Below are 27321 nucleotides of genomic sequence, written 5' to 3' on the forward strand. Positions count from 1 at the left end.
ATTTACTAAAAGTGCAAAACAAGGAAACAAGAAAACAAAGACTATACAGGTAGACTTTGACTTATGATCACAATTCTGTTACTAAGCAAAGTGGTCTTTAAGTGAGTGCCTGATTTTACAATCTTTTTTTGCCATGGTTGTAAAGTGAATCAGTGCAGCTGTTAAATGAATCATGCTGTTGTTAAGTGGATCTGATTTCTCCCATTGACTTTTCTCAAGGCTAAGGCCCAGCTCCCTCCGTTTGTTGCTCTTCCTGCTGAACAGCTCTCCAACTTGCTTGTTGGAACCAGCTGGGAAGGTTACAAATGGTGATCAAATGACCCCAAGCAGGACAGGGAAACCCTGGTAAATACATGACAAATTTTAAATGGTAAATACAGGCCCAAATTTTATTTACATAACTGTGGCGATGTTGCAACAGTCATAAGTGTGAGGACTAGTTGTAAATCTTTTCAGTGCCATTGTAACTTCAAACAGTTGCTAAATTGTTGTAAGTCAAAGACTATCTGTAATAGTGTTCAGATAATGAATTGAGGATTCCAGTTGAATCTCTTAATGGTAAGCACAATTTGAAATATGGAACCAATTACTTAAAGATGGGGTAATTTCCTCATTAGATGTGTCCAACCATCTGCCAGGGATGCTTTAATTTTGATTTATACACTGAACAGATGATTGAAGTTGAGGATGTAACTGGCCCATTCCAGTCTATGATTCTTTGAGCTGGAAGAGGTGTTGAAAATTGAGGTGAAGACTTTGAATCCCAGTGATTTCAGACATGGCTTTTGCCATCTTTCCTGGCTTTTTGGTTATAGCTGATTTATTAAAGAAGTTGGTGCCTCAATTTTTGGCTTCTAAAATGAAGCCCAAATATATCAACAGATTGGAACCAGCTAATGGCTAACGTAAGTGTATAGATTAAAATCACAATCTATAGGAATTTTTCTTCAATTCTCCAAACACTTGCAGTCAAACCATATATATATTCTGTATTTTGTTTTTGTTTTTGTACATTATAGCAATCTCCCCTCCCTTTAAAGGTTAATACACATTTGGGATGATTTGCTATTTCAGGAGAATGTCAGAAAAGTTATTAATGTTCTCTGATCTCTGTTGTGATGAAGTGACTTTGGTCTATCATTTCTAAACATCAAAGCATGGTATTTATCACATAATGAAATAAAACCCATTTCAAGCTGCACTCAAGGGCAGATATACAAAATATGCAGTATAATAAGCCCAAGGTAAGGCTAGTAGTAGATAGTTTGGAAAGTGCTGGTTAGGCAAGATGTGGTCAAATGCTTCAATAGAAGCCAGATGTTTATTGATCCTGAACTCCAAGCCCAAATGACCATGGAGACCAGTGCCATGAAGATAACTTCTCTGACACTGTAGTTGAAAACACTGAAAGCAGGATATGGCCATGCTATAAATACTTTGTTTTCTTGAGAACATCTATTTTACACCAGAAATGAGGGCAACTGGTTATTTCAGTTGTATCTTTCAGATGAATGAAAATATGCCTTAGCGCCAAATAGAAATACCAATCTAAGACTGACATTTTTTTTAAAGCTATGTTGTACAGGACCTTCCTTCCTTCCTCATTTCCTAGTTGAATTATTGTACAACGCACCCAAAGGTATCCGGGCACCTAAATGCAGCTGTTTTTATGCTTTTTGAACAACCTACAACTGTTAGATTTCTTCTAAAATAGTTTCTTATCCTGTCTTGCAATGTTCTAATTTAAAATACTAATTTCTCGGTTAAATGAAATGCACACTTGGACTTTAAAATTGCTGTTCTAGCCATTATCTTTATTTCCAGGCTGGAGTGACCCTTAGAATAACTTAATATTTATCTTCCAGGCTTTCACTGAAGTTTTTCCCCTTTACTTTTTATGGAAAGAGTATTCAGTGCTTCTGAATTCAGTCCGTGTTGTGGTTCTAAAGGATTTTAAGGATACGGTTTTTCTTCTGTATTTAAGGCGAAGAAGCCAGGTGCGAATCCAACACGCAACACAACGTGAAATGGATTAAGCGCATGCGTCGTTGAGAGCGGGGGGGGCGGACACGCCCCCTCCCTCGTGCCGCAGAGCCAGCCGTTCTAAAACGCCCTCCTGCGGGGCTGTGTCGAAGGAGAGGCACCAAAAAAAAAAAGCGACCCGGAAACATCACTTCCAAGGCGTTATCACTCTAAATTCGTGAGTCTATGGAAGGAGGAAAGACTGCGCGGCGCCTCTACGTCACTTCCCGTCGGCGTTTCTCAGTCGCAGCCTGATATCCGCCGTGGGATTCGGCGCGCTTTTTCTCTTCGCGCGCGGTTCTGCCGGGTTTCTGCGAGCGATGCGGGCTCGATCGGCGCGAAGGAGCGGCTGACTGCTGGCTTTGATCGGGGAGACTTTCTTTTCCTCCGGGTCAGTGCTTGAAGGAGGGGGGAGGGCGGGAATTTGTATGGCAGGTGGGAATTCGGCAAGTGAAGCACTGGGGTGAGGGCGGGGAAGGTGGGCTCCGCCGGCGATCGGGAGCCTTGGAGGGAAGAGCTAAGCCTGGTAGGTAGAAGTCTAACAAGGGAAGCCTTGGCGTGGTAGGTTGGCACGGTTTCTGCCTATTCTTGTTGCTGTTATTTTATTTTTTCCTCATGTATTAATCACCTAATTCCAATGGACTCTTGTTCCCTCCTTGCAAAGTACTGGCACGCAGGCAACAGAAGATAACTGGTATTTCCAATTATTGCATAATGCAATATGAAACGATGTCCCACAAGCAGTAGCTTTTACATTACCAACCTAAAATCCTGATATTTAAAGGGGCTCTTGAGTCAGCCCCAGCTTAGGACAGGAGTCAACGTGATAAATGGCTGCCAAAATTAACATCAGACCAACAGTCAAGAAGTAAACAGCAACCCAATCAAGGAACTGCCTAATAAGCTAACAGTAAATGCTCTGTAGGGCAACCCGGGGTCAGTAACTGAGGCGAGACCAGATAAAGTCAAACAGGAACGTTTATTGCTAACAGAACAGATAGAGAGAAACAAAGCACAGAAACAGGCGTTTGACAGCTATTTATACCATAGCTGTCAAACCAACAACCAATAAGGATTTAGTATTCTCCCGCTGGCTGGATGGTTCGTCTTAGCCAATCAGAGCCGCGTGTCGTAAGTGCGAGGATCTCGTCGTAAGTGCGAGGACTCAACAGTAAACAGCCTAAAGGAACCCCAACACTGACAGGGCAAGCCACTAGAATATAAATGGAGAACAAACCCATTCTACTAGCACTGAAGATGCCCCAAGAGGTGCTTTTTCAAGAGCCAACTGGACTTCCTTGTTTTTCTTTGAAGATATTTCTCTTCTTCAACTTCTTGGATGAGTAAAGAAGAACAAAAGTCCAGTTGCCTCCTGAAAAAGCACCTTTCGGACAACCATGACCTGGATGATTGAGAATCTCTACAGACTTTTAGCACTGATGTTACCTAGTTCAGGTAATGGAACATGTGCAAGAAAACAACCAACTCAGCAATGACTCTTCAACACCTTTTCCACCTAACTGTCATGTATTGAGATGGGTGATTATAGAAATTAATCGTGTTTTTAAAGGTTTAATTTCTTGTGAGTTTCAGCTGTTTTTTGAGATACAAAAAGTGGCAGCTGGTGAAGTAAGCTGCATCTCATGAAAGTTTATGCTTCTTAAGAAAAACATGTCAGAAAAGGTGCTACCAGATTCCTGAGCACATTTCTTTGTCTCCAACAGAAATTTACGTAGCTGCTTAATTCTGCAACACAATGTTCTCAGAGCAGGGTATCCAGTCTGCACAGGGCCTCTTGACATCCCCATCTGCAGTTGCTTCCACCTTTGCCCGTGTGCCCATCTCAACATATACCAACTGCTCCCAGAATTTCAGGCTTGGGGAGCGAACTTTCAGTCGGCAATATGCTCATATCTATGCTACACGCCTTATCCAGATGAGACCATTATTGGTGGACAGAGCCCGGCGTAAATGGGGTGAGCTTATCCTAATGAAGTCTTGTTTTGTAGACACTGTAGGACTTTGAGGATGTACGTAGTATCACAGTATTTTTTTTTAATCTTGATATGTCCTTTTATAATATGCTGGTTTGGAACATCTATTGAACATACTTTTTCCTCAAAAAATAATAAATAAAAACTTACATTGTGAGCCCAGAAACTAGACAGATGTTAGGCTTTCAGCAGGTTGACTAGAAGTAATCCTTCTAATTAATTCCACATCATAGGCTCTTAACATTATTTCACATTTAATCCATTGTCTACTTTTCCTAAAGGGAGCAACATTACAGTGAAAAAGCTATGCGAGTTGCAGGTCTCAGAGAAGTGTTGTGTGGTGGGAACACTCTTCAAGTGTATGCAGCTTCAGCCTTCCATCTTACGGGAAATCAGTGAAGAGGTATGAGAAAAGAACTTTACAGGTTTCATTCAGGAAGCATGGGAGATATCAAAGGCAGACTGAGAGATCTGCATCTAAAGAACCTGCAACTGAGTTTCAGACCCTTTCAAGTTTTGCAATGACCTTGCTGGACTCACAGTCCTGGTGCTTTGTATAATGCTAAGGTTATCAAAAAAAATTGGAAAGTGGAAAGAAGAATTCCTTGAACAAACTCCTCTTGCATAATAATTACTCAGGATGTATGAGCAAAAAGATAAATGTTCTATCTGGAAGTTTGTAAAACAGACATTATTTTAAAAACTGATCTCTTGCACAATTGGATTAACATTTAGCTTATTTTGGAAGGACAGTTGATGAGTAATATTAAACTTGTCCCAGTAAGACATTCCAATAGCATGCTATTGATGGCAAACGTGTTGGAAATTTACCACCAAAGATTGGCTGTAAAAGCTATTGATCAAATGAATAACATCATTATAGGATACTTTTTAATTTGTTTGTTTAATAAAACCTGCTTGCTGTGTTCCTGAGTGCCAACAAACATAAAATAGCAACATCTTAGGAATTACTATTAATGCATTAATCAGGACAGATTGGGAAATAAGTGCTATTATAAAATTATTTTGCTTTATGGATCTGGTTTTTTTTTTTTGTAGTTGATTCATTGCTGTGTTGGCAATGACTGAGCATATCATAAATCCACAAGGCTCTTACTGATGATTTCAAAAGTATTATTTCAGAATGTTAAGAGTCCTCAGTGATAAAAATGTGGGATGATTCAGCCATTTCCAATTGTTTGTCAGTGCATAGGATTTTGGAGAAGAATTGTGGGACCAGGGGGTAAATTGTTTTTGCCAGCAAATGCTACGTTCTCCCTGTGGAGGAAAAGACTTCTGCCAGAGCTTCTGGAATTAAATGCATAGTGGAAACTTGGCTCTTTCCTGTTTATTGAACATGTGTTTCTAGATATAGCATGTTTCAATCTTCCCTTTAACTCTGCAGTCTGAAGTTACTTAGTTATCTATTTATGGACTGTAATTTTTTCTTAAAATGCCGCCAACATAAAACAGAACTTTATTTGCTGTAAAACCACTGGTGACAGTGATGGAGAAGCCTCTGCTCTGCTTACCATGGGGAGCAATAGAGAATGAGATAATTCCTAAAAATACTATTATCTGGCCTTTCTGAAGGTAGTACAGTAATCCTCGATTTACAACCACAATTAAGTCCAAAATTTTTGTTATTAAGTGAGACATTTGTTAAATGGATTTTGCTCCATTTTATGACCTTTCTTGCTACAGTTGTTAAGTAAATCACTGCACTTGTTCAATTAGTAACACGGTTGTTAAGTGAATCTGGTTTTCCCATTGACTTTGCTTGTCACAAAAGGTGACAAGGTCACAAATAGCAATCACATCACCCTGGGACACTGCAACTGTCATAAATAGCACCCAAATATAAATCATGTGACCATGGGGATGCTGCAATGGTCATAAGTATGAAAAACAGTTCAGAAGTCACTTTTTCCAGTGTTGTTATAACTTCGAATGGGCAATATATGAACTGTTGTAAGTCGAGGACTACCTGTAGAATAAGAGGGTATTAAAAATGTATGTTACAAACCACAGCATTGCTAAAACTCAACTATCAATTTGAAAAACTAAAAAAAAAAAAATCATTGATGGACATAGGATAATTCACTGCTTAAGCAGCTTTCCAGAACAGGTCTTGGCACTCCCTAAATGTAAATCTATGAGAGATAAGGATGTTGTATCCAAGGGCTGTCAAACTTGCGGCGTCACATGATGTATCACGACTTTTCCTCCTTCACTAAAACAGGTGGGCATGGCCAGCACATGATGCATCTGGCCCCTGGCCACAAGTTTGACACCCCTGTTGTATCCCACCCAAGTATTTTATTCCTAGACTTAGACACCTGTGTTAAAGTTTCAGATCTTATCTAGTGGTCATCTGAGGCCCTAGGAGCCATATGTTCAGCTTCTATAATGCAGCAGCTGCTGACATTCAACATTGTCAGGAAGCTGATTTCAATGTTCTCAGAAAAGCTTGATAAGCAACTGAATCCGTACATTGGTGCCTTCTTTGTATCAGCCAGTCTCCCTTCCTTATCTGATAGTTTTGGATTCTTGCAATTAAGAAAAATTGAACAGAAGACTGACAAAAAAACCCCTGTATTCTAGAATTGCAGGCATTCTTTTGACTGCACCCCACTACTTCATTTGGAAATACATCCCTTATCTAGAGTGGGAGAAAGGGTGAGATGGAGGGATGGAGACCATTAGGGGGAGGTGTAAGAGAGACTGGAAGAAACTTCATCAGTTTGCACTATGCTAAATTATTCATGTTCACCGTAGCAATCTTTTTGTGAGTCTCTGTCACACCCCAGAATGAAAAAATGCACCAAAGGAGGTCGTTAGGCCAAGAAGAGATTTAAAGTTAAGCAGCTTAAATTTGTGCTTTAGCTCCTGCCAAGTGTATCAGAGACTTAGCATCAAAGCTGGTACACATTTGCTTCTTCCTGATGGCAAGATTTTGTTCATCTTCACAGCACAACCTGCCTCCCCATCCTCCCCGCCTCAAATACATTCACGAGTCAGATGAACTGATCCTGGAGGATGAGCTGCAGCGGATCAAACTTGAGGGAGAGATACCGATTGACAAGCTGGTGACAGGTGAGCCAATGACCCTGTTTTGAGCTTCTTGTACTTGACATTTTTTGAATGTCTGGCTTTTGTGGAGGCAAACTTCCCATTCAATTGCTCATGTCTTCCCCTTTCTGCCATTTCAGGGACCATCCTTGCTGTCTATGGTTCAGAGAAGGACGATGGCAGATTCCTTGTGGAAGATCACTGCTTTGCAGATATGCCAACCCAGCTGCCTATGATGGGGCCCAGCACAGACAAGTGAGGCCTCCTATAACCTTGTCCTATGACGACCTCTGCTGAAGCAGTCCAGGGCTCTCTGTCACTCAGAATACAGGTAGTCCTCAATTTACGACCACAATTGAGCCCGATCTTTCTGTTGTTCAGTGAGACATTTGTTAAGTGAGTTTTGCCCCCATTTCTTGCCACAGTTGTTAAGTGAATCACTAAAATTGATCAGTTTATAACCTGGTTGTTAAGTGAATCTGGCTTCCCCATTGACTTTGAGAGTCAAAAGGTTGGAAAAGGGGATCACATGACCTTGCAACGGTCATAAGTGTGAACCAGTTGCCAAGCATCTGGATTTTGATCTCACAATCATGGGGATGTTAGAAAGGTTGTAACTGAAAAATGGTCATAGGTCACTTTTTTCAGTGCCGTTGTAAGTTTGAACGGTCACTAAGTGAACTGTTGTAAGTCAAGGACTACCTGTAGTCTTTCCACCGATTGTCAGCCTAGAACTGGAATGAGGAACAGGCTCCCAAGTTTGTTCTCGCAAGTGGCCATCTTCAGAGATACAGTTCCTCAGAGATCTCCCCTTAATGGTGGATCAATCAATAATTACTTAACAATTTATTTATACTTGTGTAGGCCAAGATACTCACCTTCTTTTGGTGGTATGGACTTTGGAGTATCTGCGATGGCATCACTGAAACTTAGCAGCAAACTGACAAAACACCAGGCACCCTTTTTGGCAAAGAAAGTAAAATAGATGCATGAAACCTTGACTAACCTTAATGCACATATTGTCCTTTTTCTTAAAAAAACACCAACCCCTTCCTCGGGATAAATGGACCTAAAATTGTTCTCCATCCACTGGTGACAGCATAGCATCTTTTCACCCTCCTGGCTGCTGGCTGCTCATTTACATGGACCTGAGAAAATGCCATCTTTGTGGTCGAGTGATCCTGGTGATGGGGCTCCTTCCCTTCTTTCCTTAGAAATTTCTAGAAGCCCCGACATAAGCCATTTCCGAGTACAAAAGCCACTCTGTTCTCTGACCCCCATGGCTTGTATTTCACCTTGCAGGTTTGTCTTGCTGGTGTCAGGCCTGGGCCTTGGTGGCAAGAGTGGAGACAGTCTCCTGGGCATGCAGCTTCTGGTGGACATGGTGACAGGACAGCTGGGCGCAGAGGGGGAGCAATCCAGCGCGGCCCTAATTTCTCGGGTCATTCTGGCAGGCAACTTGCTTAGCCAGAATACCCAGAGCAGAGACAGCATGAACAAGGTGAAGAAAGTGTCAGAAATGTCCTGTGAACCACACTGTTAGCTTATACTTTGCATTTATGTTGTGTCTTTCTTTCACTCTCCATTCCAAAGGAGTGGAGAGTGATTTGTTAGGTTTATTTTTATCATACCATTATTGTAGTGTGAACAAGGTGGTGAACATTGCTAATACTCCCTCCTGCTTTCCCCACAACAACCATCCTCTGTGGTAGGTTGGGCTGAGAGTGATTGCCCCAAAAATCACTCAGCTTACATGGCTAAGGTAGGACTAGAACTCACAATCTCCTGGTGATTGGCTCACCCAGCTAGCTTTCATGCCTAAGGAGGGATTAAAGCTCACAATCTCCTGGTTTCTAACCTGGTGTCTTCACCACTAGACCAAACTAGCTAAAATGTCTAGTTTTGTTACTTCAGATGGAAGATCATAGCAAATTCGTTGATGATCTAAATATATGTGGGGCTTAATGGACATAAATTGATGTACCTTCTGAGGTATGGTTTCCCAATTTTGTAGTTATGATTCTTTTATGCTTGCAGGATACATTTAAACAGCAGTCAACCAATCCCTGTGAAAATTTCTCAAGAAAATTATTATGGAATCTTAAAGCAAATTGATGGCTTTAGTTTTTTGAGCCAGGATTCCAACTTGTCATAAAATCTCCAGTGGAATTTTTATGCTTTCTACCTATTCAACATTTTGGTTTATCTCCTATTTTGAGTTGGGAAGTTTTGAGCCTCTATACCTACCCACTCCAGACTGTGCTATCATTTTCTTTGTACATGCTCCATTCCGTCTTTCGAATTTTGATGTAAACCTACATCTTGAACATCAGTACAGCCCTATTCCTTGTCATTAAAGAGACTTAACAAAGGGGATATTTCTGCCTTATGAAGGCAGGCAGGAGTGGGGAAGAGTCCTTAACTATTATCCTTTAGCTTCTCTTGTATTCATTCAGCATTTCTTTCATTTCCTTTTAATTCATACTTTGCTCTTTTTTTGTACCTTGTCATGCAGGCAAAATACCTCACCAAGAAGACTCAAGCAGCCAGTGTGGAAGCTGTAAAAATGCTGGATGAAATTCTACTGCAGCTCTGTGTAAGTTTTGTTTTCAAGAAAGGGTGAAGAAGCTGTTCTGTTTTTCCCTCGGTCCATGGTGAGAAGTGTTCCCTGGACATACGATGAATGGTTGCAGGAACTGGGAATGGCTAGTCTAGTGAAAAGAAGGACCAGGGGAGACATGATAGCAGTCTTCCAATATTTACCAGGTCGGTAATTAACAAAGTTAATTTGTGATCTTATTGTGGAGGGGGGTGTAGACCTGGCTGGGATTACGGAGACGTGGTTGGGCCAGGAGGGGGGGGTTTCCCCTCTTGAAATGTGCCCTCCAGGCTTCCGTGCATTTCATCAGCCGAGGGCCCAGGGGAGGGGCGAGGGAGTAGCGGCAATTATTAGAGAAAGTCTTTGTCCGAGGGAGGCCACTGTTCCTCAGATAGCTGGATGTGAGTCCCTTTTTGTGAAGTGGGGTCGTGGGGTGCAGATGGGTTTGTTGACTACGTACCTGGCTCCCTGCCACGTGGCAGCGACCCTGCCTGAACTACTCAACGGGATTGCCAGGGTGGCGGTTGATACCCCCAGACTTATTGTTATGGGGGACTTCAACCTGCCATCCATCAGTGAGACGTCAGAGGTGGCTCGGGACTTCATGGCTTCCATGATGGCCATGGAGCTTACCCAGTTAGTGCAAGGCCCCACTCACACAGGGGGACACACTCTGGACTTGATTTTTATCTCTGGTCAGTGGCTGAATGATTTTGGTAGAGGGGACCTAGACATTAAACCCTTGTCATGGACAGATCATTCGCTCCTTCACTTAGACTTTCAAGCCGCTTCCCCCTGCTGCAGGGAGACGGAACCGACTAGATGGTTCCGTCCCAGGCGCCTGATGGATCCCGAAAGGTTCCAGATGGAGCTTGGGCCGTTTCCTGAGACTCTGGCACACAACTCGACTGAAGACCTGGTGGCCGCTTGGGATAGTGCGGCCGCAGGGGCTTTGGACCGCGTCGTGCCTTTGCGGCCTCTGACCCGATGCTGATCTCAATTGGCTCCTTGGTTCTCCAAGGAGCTGAGAGAGATGAAGCGTCAGAAAAGACGCCTAGAAAGTGTTTGGAAGACTAGTCAATCCGAATCTGACTGGACACAGGTGAGATCTTATATCAAGACCTACCTAGTGGCAATAAAAGCGGCAAAATCTAACTATTTTTCTGCTCTTATCGCAGCTGCAGAGAACCGCCCAGCTGCTCTGTTTAGGGTGACCCACTCCCTCCTTCGGGGGGAAGTGTGGGAAGATCCCTTGCAGGGTCGAGCTGAGGATTTTGTGCAATTCCTGCATGATAAAGTCGCTCAGATTTGGGAAGGCTTGGACTCCGACTGGGTGAGTCCGGGGAGGGAGACGGGGGTGAGTCTTGAGAATATTATCTGGGAAGAGTTTGACCCTGTGGCTCCCGAGGACATGGACAAGATTCTGGGTAGGCTTAGTGCTGCCACATGTTTATTGGACCCGTGTCCCTCCTGGTTGGTACTGGCCTCCCGGGAGGTTACACGAGGCTGGCTCCAGGGGATTATAAATGCTTCTTTGAGTGAGGGTGCCTTTCCCGCCGCCTTGAAAGAGGCAGTGGTGAGGCCCCTCCTCAAGAAGCCATCCCTGGACCCAGCTGTATTAGCAAATTACCGTCCGCTCTCCAACCTTCGCTTTGTGGCGAAAGTTGTCAAGAGTGTGGTGCCATGACAGCTACCCCGGTACCTGGAGGAAGCTGTCTATCTGGACCCGTACCAGTTGGGCTTCAGGCGGGGGTACAGCACAGAAACGGCATTGGTCGCGTTGGTTGATGATCTCTGGAGGGCTCGGGACAGGGGTTGCTCCTCTGTCCTGGTTCTATTAGATCTCTCAGCGGCTTTTGATACCATCGACCATGGTATCATGCTGCAGCAGTTGAGGGTTAGGAATTGGAGGCACCGTGTTACGGTGGTTCTCCTACCTCTCCGACCGCTCACAGTTTGTGTTGGCAGGGGGGCAGAGGTCGACCTCGAGGTGCCTTGCTTGGGGGGTGCCGCAAAAGTCAGTCCTCTTGCCCCTTCATTTATGTGAAGCCGCTGGGTGAGATCATCTGTGGTTTTGGGGTGAGAGTCCATCAGTACGCTGATGACACCCAGCTGTACATCTCCACCCCAAACCACCCCAATGATGCCCTTGATGTGATGTTCCGCTGCCTGGAGGCTGTGCGGGTCTGGATGGGGAGAAATAGGCTCAAGCTCAACCCTTCCAAGACTGAGTGGCTGTGGCTTCCGGCGTCCCGGTATAGTCAGCTGGTGTCATCGCTGACTATTGGGGGTGAATCTTTGCCCCCCACAGAGAGGGCTCGCAATCTGGGTGTCCTCCTGGACTCACGGCTGTCTTTAGAAGAGCATATGACAGCCGTAGCCAGGGGGGCTTTTATCAGGTTCGCGTCCCTTTCTGGACCGGGAAACCTTGCACACGGTCACTCACGCCCTCGTCACCTCCCATCTGGACTATTGTAATGCTCTCTACATGGGGCTCCCCTTGAAGAGCATTCGGAGGCTCCAACTGGTGCAGAATGCGGCCGCGTGGGTGGTTATGGGCGCACCTCATTACGCCCATGTAACACCACCTGCGCGAGATGCACTAGCTCCCAGTGGTCTTTCGGGTGCAATTCAAGGTATTGGTCACCACTTTTAAAGCGCTCCATGGCATAGGACCAGGATATTTATGGGACCGCCTTCTGCCACCAATAGCCTCCCAACCGACCAGTCCGCTCCCACAGAGAGGGACTCCTCAGGTTACCGTTGGCCAAGTTATGTTGGCTGGTGATACCCAGGAGGAGAGCCTTCTCTGTCGGAGCTCCTGCCCTTTGGAATGAATTGCCCCCGGGTATTCGTAACATCTCTGACCTCTGGGTCTTTCGCTGTGCCCTCAAGACCCTACTGTTCCGACAAGCGGGGCTATCTAACTGAATGATTTTAAATTGGGTTTTAATATTGGGTTTTAAAATTTGGCCAAAACTATTTGATTTTAATTAATTTTAACTATGATATTGTATATTTATGTTTTTAATCTTGGCTGTACACCACCCAGAGTCCTTCGGGAGAAGGGCGGTATATAAATAAAATAATAATAATAATAATAATAATAATAATAATAATAATAATAATAATAATAATTATTATTATTATTATTATTATTATTATTATTATTATTATTATTATTAATTTTTTTGATGGGCTGCCACAGAGAGGAAGGGGTCAAGCTATTTTCCAAAGCCTCTGAAGGCCAGACAAGGAATAATGGTTGGGAACTGAACAGCTTCCCCACTCTTCCCTTACAGATGTCCATCCCTGTTGATGTGATGCCAGGCGAGTTTGATCCAACCAACTACACGTTGCCTCAGCAGCCCCTGCATCGCTGCATGTTTCCTCTCTCAAATGCGTACACCACCCTGCAGCTAGTCACCAACCCATACCAGGCAAACATTGATGGAGTGAGGTAAAAACCAGCATCTTTGTTCTGTACAGGTAGTCCTCAACTTACAAGCACAATTGGGACCAGAATTTCCGTTGCTAAGCAAGGCGGTTCATAAGAGAGTCTTGCCCGATTTTATAATATTTTGTGCCACAGTTGTGAAGTGAATCACTGCAGTTGTTAAATGAATCCAACTTCCCCATTGACTGCTTGCCAGAAGTCAGCTATTTTTTTTAGCACTATCGTAACTTTCAGCAGTCATTGAATGGTTGAACATTAAGTTAGGACTGCCTGTATGTTACTCTGAGTTACCCTGAAAATATGTAGGATAAAAATATAATGCATAAAGTCCTTTCCTTGACATTCTACATCAGAGTTCCTTCTAATTCAAATATAAAACACTTGCCATTTTTCTCTGTAGATTTCTGGGAACTTCAGGCCAAAATGTAAGTGATATTTTCAAGTACAGCAGCATGTCTGATTATCTGGAAATTCTGGAATGGACCTTAAGGATTGGGCATCTCAGCCCCACAGCTCCAGACACTCTGGGTAATATAACTAAGAGATACATTTGCTGGGTTTGTTCATCTTATTTTAAGCTTTGCAGATGGGCTAAACCAACTCGCAGATTGTTTGACCGGGGGTGTATTATGGGGGAATTAGTCTAGTTGCTAGCAAGACCTCTCAGATGTGCAATTTAAGAATTTTTGGGTAAAGGAGGAGGAGATAATTGCCTGTAGTGGAAGATCAGTGTCTGCTTCCTCCTCTTTGTGTTAATTTCTATAATATATCTTAAATATATGATTATGATTAAATATCTGATTGCTCTATCATAAAAGATTGCCCATAATATCTAAAGCCAGTGAGAATGCAATGCAGAAGCATAAAACTCTGGGGTTGCAAATGGAGAATTCAGTACCTACATTTTCAACAATATTTCCTAGAGATGTACAGTAGACCATTGTCTGTAGGTAGAATATCCTCTGCACAGGATAAAGCAACTGCACTTTTTCAGGTGCTTTATCCTGTGGAGCAGGTGTTAGATCCCTGCCCAGAACTGAAGCCTGTGTATGCCAATAGAACTGTGGGGGAGAGCAGGGAAAAGGAAGGCTGGATGTATGCTTTGGCAGGAAAGTTAGATTCCTTGAGGGGGTGTGGAAGGAACAGGGAAGATTGGGATGAGGCCCAGTGGGCTGAGTGCATATATGCTGCATTTGGATTCAACACGAAGGGAGGCAGGAAGGTGCCAGAAAAATCACTGGGCAGAAACACCCTGGAGAGAAGCAGCAGCAGCAGAGTGAGGTGCACCAGCTGAACCCTACATATCCTTTCAAACTCCCATGGGTTTTGGCCCAAACCCAAATCGGCCTAAATGATCTGTGTTTTTATGGCACGGTCACAGCCTGCCTGGAACTATCGATCTTCTGAAGCATGTCGAGTTGGTTCCATGCAAGGAGCTGATCACATATTTTGCCTTAAGGCTGCCTGTTGGTGGGCCATTTATTTAAAGTCCCTGATCTGCCTTGTCTTTCAGCCTGCTATCCATTTTACAAGACAGACCCCTTCATCTTCAGTGACTGCCCTCATATCTATTTCTGTGGCAATGCGCCCTCCTTCAAATCCAAGGAAGTCAAAGGTAAGCCAGTATTGGCGGCTGTGTCCTCTGTAAAACAGGCTTGGCTTCTTCCTGGCTGAGACTTGGTGACTTTTTTCCTAAGGGCGTAAGCAATAAATTGGAAGCCAGTGTCCTGCGAAACACAAGGTTCCACCACCAGATAGAAAAGAATAAAAGCAGGATGGGAAGCCCAGGATACATTTCTTGAGTTTCATTGTCCCAGCAAACAACTAGATTCTCACTTGGTATGAAGACATGATTTAACCATGGTTGATTTAATGAACATATTTGCTGGATCGTCCAACATGCTAAATCAGAGTTGGCAAAGATGTAGATTAGAGAACAAAGAACTTTTTGGTTGTTTTTCTGGAAAAAAAAACATTTTGAAAACTGCTTGTTTAGTTGCTTTTAAAATCAGTACCTGTTCATATAAATATTAGGATTGACACAGGATACAGACCTGCTCTTTGGTCCCACCCACCCACCTGTGAAGTGAATTGCCCCATGATGGAGTTTGCTGTCTTTTATGGGGTTTGCTGCAGAAAGGAGCCTGAACCATGCAAAAAAAGGGGGGTGGAGAATGGCAGACATAGCTAAAACATAGAATATTCTCAATATACTATAGAAATTTCTCACAGCTCCTGTGCAGCGGTTTTGATGTAGCTTTTGCAGCTTTGCCAGCATAACAACCGGTTGAAAAAGCTCACCATTATGTAACCAGGATGTACTTGAGCCTACAATATTTTGCCCAAAAGTCTGGGGAGTGAGTTAAACTAAACTTTTGAAATGTTGCTTGAAATATTTGCAGACAACATTCAGATGCAGGATTATATAAATTGCTGCTATTCGATGTAAATCTTAAATCTCCCCAATAAATTGGATAGTTCAATGTTTTTGTAAGTACCAAGATCCTTTCTCAGGTGCACCAGTTCTGGTTTTACAAGTTGGCTTATTTTTATTAGATATTTTTGTTCTTAGTAGATCCCACAACAAGCTACATTAGCCTAAAGCCCTGGAATCTGTGTTATACTAAGAGCTTTGTCCATCCAGCCCACCACCACCTGTCCCAAGTGGTGCTTTTGTCTACTGAAAGTCAAAGAAAAATTGCTGTAGGTCAGGGGTGTGAAGGCCCGAGGTCTGGATCTGGCCCATGAGGTGCTTAGATCTGGCCCATGGAACCGCCCTGGAAACAGCGAAGGATTGGCCCACAGTGCGTCTGCCAGAGTTCTCAGGCCACCAACAGTGATGTTGAGCTGGCCATGTCCACCCCGGCCCCCTGAGGTAAAAAACAACCCTGATGTGGCCCTCAATGATTTTTTTTTTTTTTAATTTGATTTATATGCCGCCCTTCTCCGGAGACTCAGGGCGGCTTACAATGCGTTAAGCAATAGCCTTCATTCTTTTGTATATTTTATACAAAGTCAGCTTATTGCCCCCACAAACTGGGTCCTCATTTCACCTACCTTAGAAAGGATGGAAGGCTGAGTCAACCTTGAGCCTTGGAGAGATTCGAACCAGCAGAAATTGCAGGCAGCTGTGTTAATAACAGGGTGCACTAAACCACTGTACTATCAAGGCTCCTAAAAATTGGAAATTGAGTTTGACACTCCTGCTCTAGGTAGAAAAAAAATGTCAGTTCCCTGATTTGCAAGTTGTTTGCTAGAATCTTTTATATCTTTACCATCCCTTAATCCTTAAACCTTTCTGATGAGAGCAGGGCTTCAACTTGGCAACTTCTCTACAAATCACACTCTGCCATGGTGGTAGGGCATGAACGGGCAATGTGAGTACAGTTTGCAAACACGGGTGAATCTGGCATCTATCTTGGTGGCTCTTAAAAGTCAGTTGTGAGAGAGAGGCAAATGTTAATACAAACCCTGATAAAAATTAGGAAAACTTTCTTTAAAAACAACAGCAATCACGAATGTTTTTCCTAACTTGGGAAGAGGGGGACCCTTTCCTCATCTTTGCCTGTCCCTTCCAAAGTTCTGATAGTTGTCTTCACTTGTCTTCCTTCCTCCTTTGCAGGGGAAGATGGCCAGAAAGTCTTGCTGGTGACACTACCTGATTTCAGCTCAACACAGACCGCTTGCTTGATCAATTTGTGCGATCTTGCTTGTCAGCCGATTACTTTCTCAGCCTTTGGTGATGATGAAGAAGAAGAGACAGTGATGGAGACTAGTAACTAAGAGATATGGGCTTAGTTCTCCTTCTTTCTGGAACTTGGGAGTCATCCTTGTTCCTGCTTTTTACTGTAGAGTTTGACCTTTGATTCAGATAGATAGGAATACAATAAAATATTCCGGTTCCTTCATGTGTGTTTGATCTTCATGACCAAGAACAAGGGGAATTTCTTGTATAATTCATTTTATTCAATGAATACAACTGTTGGAAAACCAAAAAGACTCAAGGTGACCCTGGACTGCCTCCTGGGCAGCAGCTGCTTCAAAGTCATCCATGGATTTAGAAAATCTCAATCTTCCTTCTTGACTGTTGCAATCAAGGCAACAGCTTTCCTTGATGTTAGGAGGACCACAACAAAGTGATACTGACTTTGTAACTGGGAGAAGATTAGGCTGTACCAGCTCCTCACTTTGGAAAATACCCAGAATCCTATGGGAATTCAAGCCGGATCAAGTGAAGAAAACTGAAAGAAAGCCATTTATGCCTTGGAAAGTTAAACTGGTTGGCATTTTGAGAAGTCAAAAATAGATCTTCTTTTTCAAATCAATGTTCAAGTTAATCAATTTTTGCTCTGGTTCTAGTTATGGTCTTATTCTATGCTTTAAGAATTATTTCACTTCTTAAATAGAATTGGAAAGAAATCTGAATTTTTCATATAGCAGATCCCTTTCATAAATGACTGCCATTTAACAGTCATGGGGACACTTTGATAAAACTTGGGTTGTGCCCCAAATATGTGTCAGTGCTTGATGGGCTCCATTATTTCAGTGAATTTACATGGGGAAGCAATAGCTGTGGGCCTTTGGATAAAAGCCTAGTTTGCTTCTCCTTCCCCATTGCAAGAATCTTACACTATACTATAAAGCAGTGGCTCCCAACCTTTGGGGCACCAGGGACTGGTTTCATGGAGAAAGATTTTTTCCATGGACTGGAGGTGGTGTGGTTTTGCATGCTGCCTGCATCCCATGTATGGGGCTTCGCTTCTTTGCGCTGCCCAGTTGCTGGCATGCTGCGGACCTGTGCTGGCCAATGGACCGGGGGTTGGGGACCCCTGCTATAAAGAACAACATAAAGTAGGAATTAAAAAAAAAGGTTAACATACCAGAATGTTAAAAGATTCAACCAGGTTATGTTCTTAGCTTGTTCCCTATTCTATAGTCATCCTGAGATGTACAATTTGTTCACCTCAACTTTCCATTCAGTATTCCAACCCTATAAAGAAAGCTGAGCCTTTATATCCAAAGAAGAAAGAGAAAGTTGTTCATTGTGTGTGTTTGAAAAATAAATGATGCAAATGTGACGGCTCTTAGAGCCTGCTTAAAGCAAGGGGCTCCTGGTGGGTCCTAAAACTAGGAGAACATGCCTCCACATACTACAGTGAATAGATACCACTACCTGCTCCAGAAGAGGCAGAGTAGGCTTTAGGAATGTCTAGAGTGTTCCTGGCCTGCAGTCCTCACAAACTTGACAGGCTGATCCTAATCGCCAAAGTTCACTGTGTACGTCTCTGCTGTGGTCATGGGAAAGGCAGTGCCAGTCATCTCCACCTCGGTTACTTCCTCTGTTACTGTCTCCCATTCTGTCACCGTCTCGGTGTAGACATCGGCATCCCAAGAAGTGGCTGATTCTGCAATGGGAGGCTCTTGGCTCCACGGTGGGAGTGTGGTGCTGCTGAACCAGAAGGAAAATGCAGAACTTGGAGGAACGGTGGTGGGAATGCTTGTGCTGGCTTTCCGCAGCCGTTCAAGCATCTTCTGGCGCAGGCGAGCTCTTTGGCGCATCCTCATCCTCCAGCGCATGCGCTCCTTAGGTGTCATGGGTCGTCCCAGCATGGGCCTCCCAAGTGGGTGATTGCCATTCATGGCTATGATCTCTCGGATGCGTTTCCAGTTGGACCGTGACAAGATGAAGTTGCACTGGGTGGCTCCAATGTCATAAAAGACGCTGCAGGTTTTGACACTCGGATTGTAGCCCTCAGCCTTGGCTGTAACACGGTATTCACCAGGATTCAGGATGCGCCAGTAATCTCCTCCAGTTGCTGGAACACAAGAGAGCAATATCTGATTAGCCATGGTGGCACAGTGGTTAGAATGCAGTATCACGGGCTAATTCTGCCTGTGATATTCTGCCCACTGCCAGCAGTTTGGCAGTTTGAGTCTCACCAACCCAAAGTTGACTCAGCCTTCTGAGGACAGTAAAATGAGGACCCAGATTGTTGGGGGCAATATGCTGACTGTAAAATGCTTAGGGCTGTAAAGCACTGAAATGGTATATAAGTCTAAGTGCTATTGCTATGATGCTGAAACTGATTGCAGATAAGGAAATGTGTTCCAGTATTTGAAGGGCTGCCACAAAGAAGAGGAAGGTCAACCTATTTTCCAAAGCACCAGAAGATAAGAAGCGATGGAAACTAAAGAAGGAGAGAAGCAAGAATTTCCTAACACTGAAAACAATCAATAGTACATTTTGGTCCATCACTGGAGGCTTTTTGTCTGAAATGGTATAGGTCTCCTACTTGAGCATGGGGTTGAACTAGAAGACCTACAAGGTCCCTTCCCACTCTGTTGTTCTTTGTGTGTGAAAAAAGGCGCGTGCTTTGCAAGCAAAAAGATCAAGGAGATGCGTGTGCTAAGAAGGCTCAAAGAAAGGACTTGTATATTTGTCTTCACTATTCTAGGCATACCTGTTTGCACATCATGATTGATCCCCATCACAGAAATGGATGCATTTGCAATGGGATCTCCTTGTTGATCTGTCACTGTGCCCTTAATACCACGATGTACCTGTAAGACAAAGTCTTTAGGGTAGGAGAATTATATTTTTATTTTAAATTGTTTAGATGTTGCCTTTCCTGTGATCATCCACCTCGGGCCTCCAGGACACACTTCTGAAAAGTCCGTTAAGCTATTATGAAAACTCGGATGCCTGATAAGAACTCTGATGGTTCATAGGATACTTGGTATGTATTCCAAGTTAGTGCACTAGACATACTTTGTATTGTACGCAACCGGAAAAAAACTTGTTCTGGTAATTGCCATCCACCAAAATGCTTGAGGGTGCTCAGAATAAGAACAGTGCAGGAACTAACTCTAAACACTGTCCAACCATCCAATATTTCTACTGTCCTTGAGTAGCAGACAACAGAAGAACTAAGCGAGCTTTCAATGCTCCAGTGAGGTACATAAAAACAATGTAATTTAGCATATTAGGCACTGATCTTGAACTAGAGATACTTAGATTTAAATCCCCATCCAGCCAAACAGTTTATTAAGTGACATGGAGCCAGTCACTTAGCTCAAGATAATAAGCTCATTGGCTTTTTGATGGGAGAGTAAGTAGAGACTCTGCTCTAAACACCACCTTGAACTCCAAAGAAAACATGAATTATAAATGTAATTTTAAAATGTGCATTAATAATTTCCCTTTTTTCCATTAAAATTACTATTTGGAGACAACACATGAAAAGTACAACTGTTTTCCATCTACTCTATCCAACCAACTGTGTGGATGAACAACTTGTTCTCTTCATGACTTGGTGAAGGGCACTCACCTGTTACATGCATCTGCATGTAGAAGTAATGGTATATTACTGGTTTAATCCTTACTGACTGACCCAGCCTAGCTGAAAAGATTTGTTCATTCTGTGGACCAACTCTGCACCTCACCTGCTCCATGAATGTCAGAAGAGATTCCTTGTTGTTTTCCCACTCCTGTGGAAGTTCACTTTCATGGGGAAATTTGTCACACCCAGGATAGATGGAGAGCTCTAGACAGTTGGAGTGTAGGTAGCTGAAATCGTTCAGGGCTGAAAGAGTTAGCAGGAAAAGGACATCACCCTCTACTCTCCACTTAAGGCCTTAATTCCCTTGACAAACTTACTTCTACAAATTGTACAAAGACTGCAAAGTCAGAGGATGAAGTGAAATTTAGAAAACCTGATTGACGTTTAAATCCTCAAAGGGTGAATTTCATGAGAAACCAAATTTCATGAGAGAACTGCTTAAACAATAAAGATCTCCTATTTAGCCTCATTTCCTATTGGAGGTCACACCGACCCAGGAATCTATCTAAATCTAGTGTCACTGCTTCATACGCACTCACATACACACACAGACACATACAAGATTACAATTCTGAAATTTCCTTATCTCATGCCTTTTAAATTCTTCATCTTGCTATTTTCTCCTTCCTTTTTGTGTTCTGCAAAATGGGAAGATATTTTGAACCAAAAAGATCAACATTGTTATGAAAAAATATAGAATGACTCACATCCTCTGCAAATTCAGAACCAAGGAGCAGAGGACCAAAAAGGCATTAGACAAACACAGGTTGAAAGCAAAAAGAGGCAGGAGAACTTGAAAGAATCTTGTTTGAAATGTGTACATCCACATGCCGCTGTGTATTATCAATAATGGCACTTCCCCTAACAGATCAGACTGTTGAGATTCTTTCTGCTTTTCTTCCATGCTTCATACTTACTGCCTGCTTGTGGTTTCCACTTGGCCCCATTGACAATCCCCATTCCGTTGGTCACATCTTGATCGTGACAACCTCCACGAAACGTTTCCGTCATTGTGAGATGGGCTGATGCATAGGAAATCGCCAGCCAGCGGAAGATGGCATGGTCTGGGGTCTCTTTGGCTTCTGGATTTTCCTCTTCATAGTCCTCCAGAGATGGTGGACGACCTACTTCATTCTCATTGATGGGCCGAGCCATGTTAAATGGATAGGTAATGAGTTTCTCGCCCCCTTGGAAGTTGGCACCAAGCACAAAGGGGATCTTCTCCATCCAGGCTAAGATGGCCCTCACCTCAACTGCCACCTGGGAGAAAAACGTTCCAAAGTCAAGTCATGGATGCTGGAAAGAATGGGATCACACCAGAATATTCCAATGAAAAATAAGTATTTTTTTTCTTGTAAGCCATGATTAAGCTTTTTTTTTTCATTTTAAAAGTGAAGCTATATAAGTTCTACTTCAGTTTCCATCTCAACTCCTGATGACTTCAAAATCAATTTACTTTTCTTAGTAATAGCACGGAACCAATTTCTTCTAGAATGCTTTTTCAACAACTAGCCTAAAGCCCTGGGATTATGTGGCGCCCTTAACCAAATCCTCACAAGGTCCAACCCTGTTCAGCTTTTCTAAAATCAGCCAGCCCAAGCAGATGAAAACAAATAAAAAAGGTCAGGTCACTCTTTTTAACTGATGGAAGCTTGTTAAAGAGAGTTCCAACTTAGAAGTAAGAAGATTTTTTTTGACAGGGACAACAATTAATAAATGGAATAGCTTCCCACAGAGTTGTGGGTGTTCCATCACTGGAGATATTCAAAAATGGACTGAACAACTATTTGACCGGGATGGTATAAGGTCTCCTGCCTTAAGCACGTAGTTGAACTAGAAGACCTCTGAAGTTCCTTCCAGCCCCATGATTCTATATTCTATGTTTCTTGAACTGGATTATTTCTGGCTTTAAAAACTCACATACATGTTTTAAGGGCTGGTGGGTTTTTCCTGCACCAGATGCTCACCCATCTTCTTCCATCTGTGTACTTACTGCAGCATCTTCTGCAAGGTAGTGATCAGGAATTGGCATGTGGTGGTTGGGGACTCTGTGTGGTACCCATTTTCTTTCTTCCGCAGCCCATAGGATGCTGTTGAGATCAGGGAAGTTCTCAAAGAGATCAAAGCCTTCTTCATTCCAATGTCCCAGAGCCCAATTCCCTAATTCTGAGCCCTGAAAAGAAGAAGATGATGATGTTATCCATTCAATTGTGTCCAACTCTTGGCAATTCTATGGGCCTGGTCTCTCCATATCTTCCAATCTTACACTACTTCTTTGAGTTTTTCTGTGCTCTGGCTGGTGTCAGCTTTGATGATATCCAGCCACCATATTTTTTGGCAGCCTGGTTTCCTTTTACTGCTAACTCTTCCAAACATAATTGTTTTCTCCAGTGAATGACATGGCCAAAATGACATGGCCAAAATGCGGGGAAAAGAGGATATGCTTGCATAATCATATTCATGGCTAAACCTTACACTTATTTTTTATTGGTTTTTTGTTGTTTTTTGAGACAGCCTCAATCACAAGTAGGCCTCCCTATTTTTGTTCCCTGTGGTGATGATGCCAAAACAGCTGTCTAGGAACCATTAAGGTGTGTATAAAACTAACATGGCAGTTTTTAGGCTACAAATTGCTTGGATGCTTTGTGCTCAACTTGGGCAGAAGACCTAATTCTGAAATGGCTCAAGCAGCCAACTTTTTTGTTTTTCTAGTAAAGAAAGCAAGGCACAGCTATGCAAAACCAAGGCAGATCTTAGTGTGCATAAATTTAGAAAGTTAGCTAACTGGTGCATTTCCATCTTTTTTTTTTTTTTTGGTAATAGCCCCAACTCTTCCAGTTTGGGGTTCCCTCTGCCTGTCTTTGGATTCCTTCAGCTCAGTCTACAGAGTCAGACTCACCATTTGGCTGGCAATCTCATAGCCATCAGGATTAAGCGATGGGACAAGGTGGATGCGGGTTTCCGTCACCAGGTTCCGGATGCGTGGATTTCCATCCTTGAACTCCTTGCATATAAACTGCATCAGCATAAGCAGCAGCTCCCGACCCAACACCTCATTGCCATGGATGCCAGCTGTATAGCGGAATTCTGGCTCTCCTATAATAATTCAAAATGGAAAGTTGCTAATACTCCATTAGAAAATGCAACAAAGAGTCCATATTAACATCAATACCCATAATGCTATTCCCTTCCCCTGGAAGCTGTGTTATGCAAAAGGCAGAAAGAAAGCAGAGGGCAAAAGAAATTAGAAGCACATTTTATAAGGTAATGAAAATCCACTACTTGATCTATTTATTTTCTTTTCTTTTTATGACCCTGTACTCCCTTTATTTGGAGTGGAGTTGGGACAACTGAATGGAGCTAAGCGTTTACTGGCTGGATGCCCTTCCTGACGTCTTTGTGGAGTTCACAGCAGATATTTTCTTTTTGTGTCCTGATAGAGAAACCTCTGCCACTGCCTAGGATTGAACTCTCAGCCTCTAAGGAACCATGTAGCTCCCACTACTTGATCTAATATTATACTATTTATTGCTTTGATTATTTATGACATTATCTCTATCAAGTATGACTTTAACATGATAATTTTTAGATCTGCAGGTAGTCCTTGACTTAGAACTATTTGTTTAGTAACCATTTGAAATTACAACAGGACTGAAAAAAGTGGCTTATGACCAGGGTTGGTATTGACTTACCTTCGCTACCATTTTGCAAATGTGAGCACACACGTGCGCTTGCTTTGCTCACGCGTGACACCTCTGAGTATGCGCAGGACCTTCTGTACATGCGCAGAGCATCAAAAATGGGACATGATGACATCTGGGCAGGTAGGCGGAGCCTCCCGCAGCACCGCTACCGGTTTGCCCGAACTGGCTAGAACTGGCTGAATACCACCACTGCTTATGACCAGTCTTCACGTTTATGACCATTACAGCATCCCAACAGTCATATGATCAAAATTTGGGTGCTTGGCAACCAGCATGTATTTTGACAGGTCCATGGTCATTTGATTGTCATTTGCAACCTTCCCAGCTGGTGGGAAAGCCAGATTGACTTAATGACTGCAAGACTCACTTAACGACCACACTGATTTGTTTAACAACCATGGCAAAAAAGATAACATAATTGAATGCTACTAGCACTTAACAACCACCCTGCTGATAATAATAAGTAAAATTTGTGTGTTGTATTGTACATGTATGTCTGTTATGTCTTTGGGTATACACAGAGATTCTTCTCTTGAACTAAGACAAAAAGATCTGTGATCCGATCTGCATAATACTTGGGGATGTCTGCGTCTTTGGGACCTGGCCTGCTGAAGGCAGTGGGATTCTTACCCAGTTCATGCTCGCCTGGATTATCGGATATCTCCATAGCGTAGATCTTAAGTCCTCGAAAGCTTTTGCCAATATTGTAGATGCGGGTGATGGTGGGACATTCTTCATTCACTACTTTCATAAGCTGCAGGGAAGGAAAACAATGGTACTCCCAGCCAGAAAATTGAAGATAGAGAAGTGATTAGAAGTAGGTTCATGGAAGCTTTTGAAGCATTCACAATGGTGCTGATGGTGCTGAGCTCCATCTAAGGAGAATTCATAGGACATACAATCCATCTCAGACACACTGTTGTGCTCAAGTTGAAATCGAAACGAGTGGATATATCACCTACTATTCTTTACCTCTTTATTTCTAACCTGCCTAAATCCTGTCTTCAAAGCAGCATTTCTTGAAGAGTAAAGATCTTTTTCAACATGCATATTTACCTGTCTCATATCCTTGTAGTTGTGATGGCGAAAGTCCAGGTTGTCCACTGATGTCATCACTTCATTTTGCAAACTGTAATAGCTATGGATGCCTGCAAAAAGAGAGGGGGAGAAAGAAAGGAAGGACAGATTAAACATGGCAGGAACTTTAATACCAAATCTTCTCTCTCTGATACCAAACCAATAGCTGCTTATTACTCAGTCAGAATTTTAGCTCCACTTAGACCAGTTCAGCTACCCTGTTTCCCTCAAAATAAGGCATCCCCTGATAATAAGCCCAATTGGGCTTTTGAGCGCATGGCAATAAGGCCAAGCGCTTATTTCAGGATTCAAAAAAATATAAGACAGGGTCTTATTTTCGGAGAAACACAGTAGCAGCAGACCCCTAAGAGCTTAGTCTTTCCCATCTCCTTCCACAAATTACCTTTTTTTTTAAAATGGTCGTTTTGAACTGGACAAGGGACCAAGGGCCACTGTTTCTTCCATACTTACTGGATAGGGGACAGCCCAGAACTTCCAATCTTATACAGAGGCTACCATTCCATGTCAATGGATAGAGCCGAATATAACGAGCCGCCTTCGGTTCCGGGAATTCGGTCATCACAGGAGTGTCTTTGTCAACATTTCCATAAAAAAGCTAGAAAAGGGAGAAGGAGAAAGAGGGACAGCTGCTTTTTTTTTTTTTTTTTTTTTTTTTGACAGTCAAGAAGATCCAGCTACTATAGAACTGTATCCTTGAGCCTCTCATTTTATTTTTTTTCAAGATTATTCTAATGTACTATAGCGCTTCAGAGTCCTTTGGGCATATGCCCATTAAAAGAAGTATTTTTTAAAAAAAATTCTGCCAAACTTTTCATATCAATTGGTGCTCCCTTGAACAATTTTTAAAATAATTTTGATTGTCCTATGAGTTTGCACCATCAAATCTGATCATTTTCTCTGCAGTCCACTGGAAATTAATCTTGAAATTGATAGACAGATTTGCAAATAAAGGAATTACCAAAGTAAAGAGTGACTATGGGCCTCAGACTTTCTCAACCCCTTGAAATCAACAGCACAGTACAGGTCCTGGCTAATCAGAATAAAGTTTTTAGTACCCCAGGGCTGACTTTTTCTACTTTTGCATCTTTCAGCTTGTTGGGATTAGAACTTCCATGATTCCCAGCCAGCAGAGTTACTGCCAATTTTGGGAATTTCTGTTTCAGCCCATCTGGACCCTCTCAGGTCAAGTGAGGTATGAATAAAAGAACATTGTTAAAAGACAGATGATTTCACATCAGGCACCAGAAGGATTTTGCAAGGTCAAGTACATACCATTTCTTCATAACCATTACTGTACATGAGCCAGTTCTGGCTATCGTTGCTAAAGCCAATGTAGAAAGTGGTGACAAAGTCCTCACTAGGATAGAGAAAGAGAAGGCTGATCAGTGGGAGGTAGGAAGCTGGCTGGAGGCAACATCAGCATTCTTGACTCTCCCCCTTTTAAGAAAACCAGAATTCTAGTCTTGATGAAGAGAACCTGAATATAGGAGTGATGCTTGGAAAGGACTCAAAAACTGGGAGATGGTCCAGAAAACTTCCACTAATCAGGAACTGGAATGCCCCAATATAGCAATAATTATACAACAATTATAATGTTTTACTTAATACCGTACCATCATGTAGAATTCATTTTCCTCTTTAGTTGCAGAATTGTAGAGCATGCAGAGATCCAATACAGAGCAAGCAATATATTGTGGTGGTCCACTTTTCCCATCCACATCCATTTATTTCATCCATTCAACTGATCCTTCAAGACCCCACACATACAGTAGACTTGCCCAGACCCTCACATACTGGAGCAGAGAATCCCGGCCTTGGGTGATGACTCCCGTGAACTTGGTAATTCGTCTTGTATCCACCTGGATCCACTGTATGCTACTGTCATCTTCTGCACACCATGCACCATCGAAGTAATCATTCTCATTGGATCCAGCCTGGAGGGGAAAAATAATAAGGAAAGCACAGATATACATCTTTAAATCAGCATTGAACTGATTTAAAGCATGCAAAGCATGCAAATTGTTCAACTTTCTGG

The 27321-nt window shown here is 42.8% G+C and overlaps 2 protein-coding genes across 5 annotated transcripts in view; one reads left to right on the top strand and one right to left on the bottom strand.

Moving 5' to 3' along the window:
• Positions 1-2289: 2289 nt before the first annotated feature.
• Positions 2290-17052, top strand: POLD2 (DNA polymerase delta 2, accessory subunit). Of its 2 annotated transcripts, XM_070952555.1 has the most exons (11): positions 2290-2413; positions 3747-3998; positions 4298-4419; positions 6989-7112; positions 7229-7343; positions 8391-8589; positions 9604-9684; positions 12990-13147; positions 13545-13672; positions 14658-14759; positions 16767-17052. In XM_070952555.1, exons 2-11 carry the CDS (start codon positions 3779-3781, stop codon positions 16925-16927), a joined length of 1410 nt encoding a protein of 469 aa, XP_070808656.1. In that variant the 5' UTR covers positions 2290-2413; positions 3747-3778; the 3' UTR covers positions 16928-17052. The 2 variants fall into 2 exon arrangements, with proteins under 2 accessions (XP_070808656.1, XP_070808657.1); XM_070952556.1 differs by lacking the exon at positions 2290-2413 and having other exon boundaries at positions 3705-3998.
• Positions 17053-17133: 81 nt separating this feature from the next.
• Positions 17134-27321, bottom strand: part of AEBP1 (AE binding protein 1) — a 31245-nt gene continuing 21057 nt past the window's right edge. For all 3 annotated transcript variants that reach the window (XM_070952553.1, XM_070952552.1, XM_070952551.1), the window contains exons 12-22: positions 27081-27220; positions 26559-26643; positions 25737-25881; positions 25245-25336; positions 24819-24942; positions 23384-23580; positions 22478-22657; positions 21402-21744; positions 20588-20727; positions 19606-19705; positions 17134-18960 (exon numbers count right to left, since the gene is read on the bottom strand). In XM_070952553.1, the coding sequence (XP_070808654.1) occupies positions 18401-18960; positions 19606-19705; positions 20588-20727; positions 21402-21744; positions 22478-22657; positions 23384-23580; positions 24819-24942; positions 25245-25336; positions 25737-25881; positions 26559-26643; positions 27081-27220 (2106 nt within the window). In that variant the 3' untranslated portion in view covers positions 17134-18400. The remainder of the gene's footprint in view (positions 18961-19605; positions 19706-20587; positions 20728-21401; positions 21745-22477; positions 22658-23383; positions 23581-24818; positions 24943-25244; positions 25337-25736; positions 25882-26558; positions 26644-27080; positions 27221-27321) is intronic.

The sequence above is a fragment of the Pituophis catenifer genome, unplaced genomic scaffold (genome assembly GCF_029215685.1).
Source record: "Pituophis catenifer annectens isolate HBS135680 unplaced genomic scaffold, rPitCat1.0.hap2 SCAF_12, whole genome shotgun sequence".
Lineage (NCBI taxonomy): Eukaryota > Metazoa > Chordata > Lepidosauria > Squamata > Colubridae > Pituophis > Pituophis catenifer.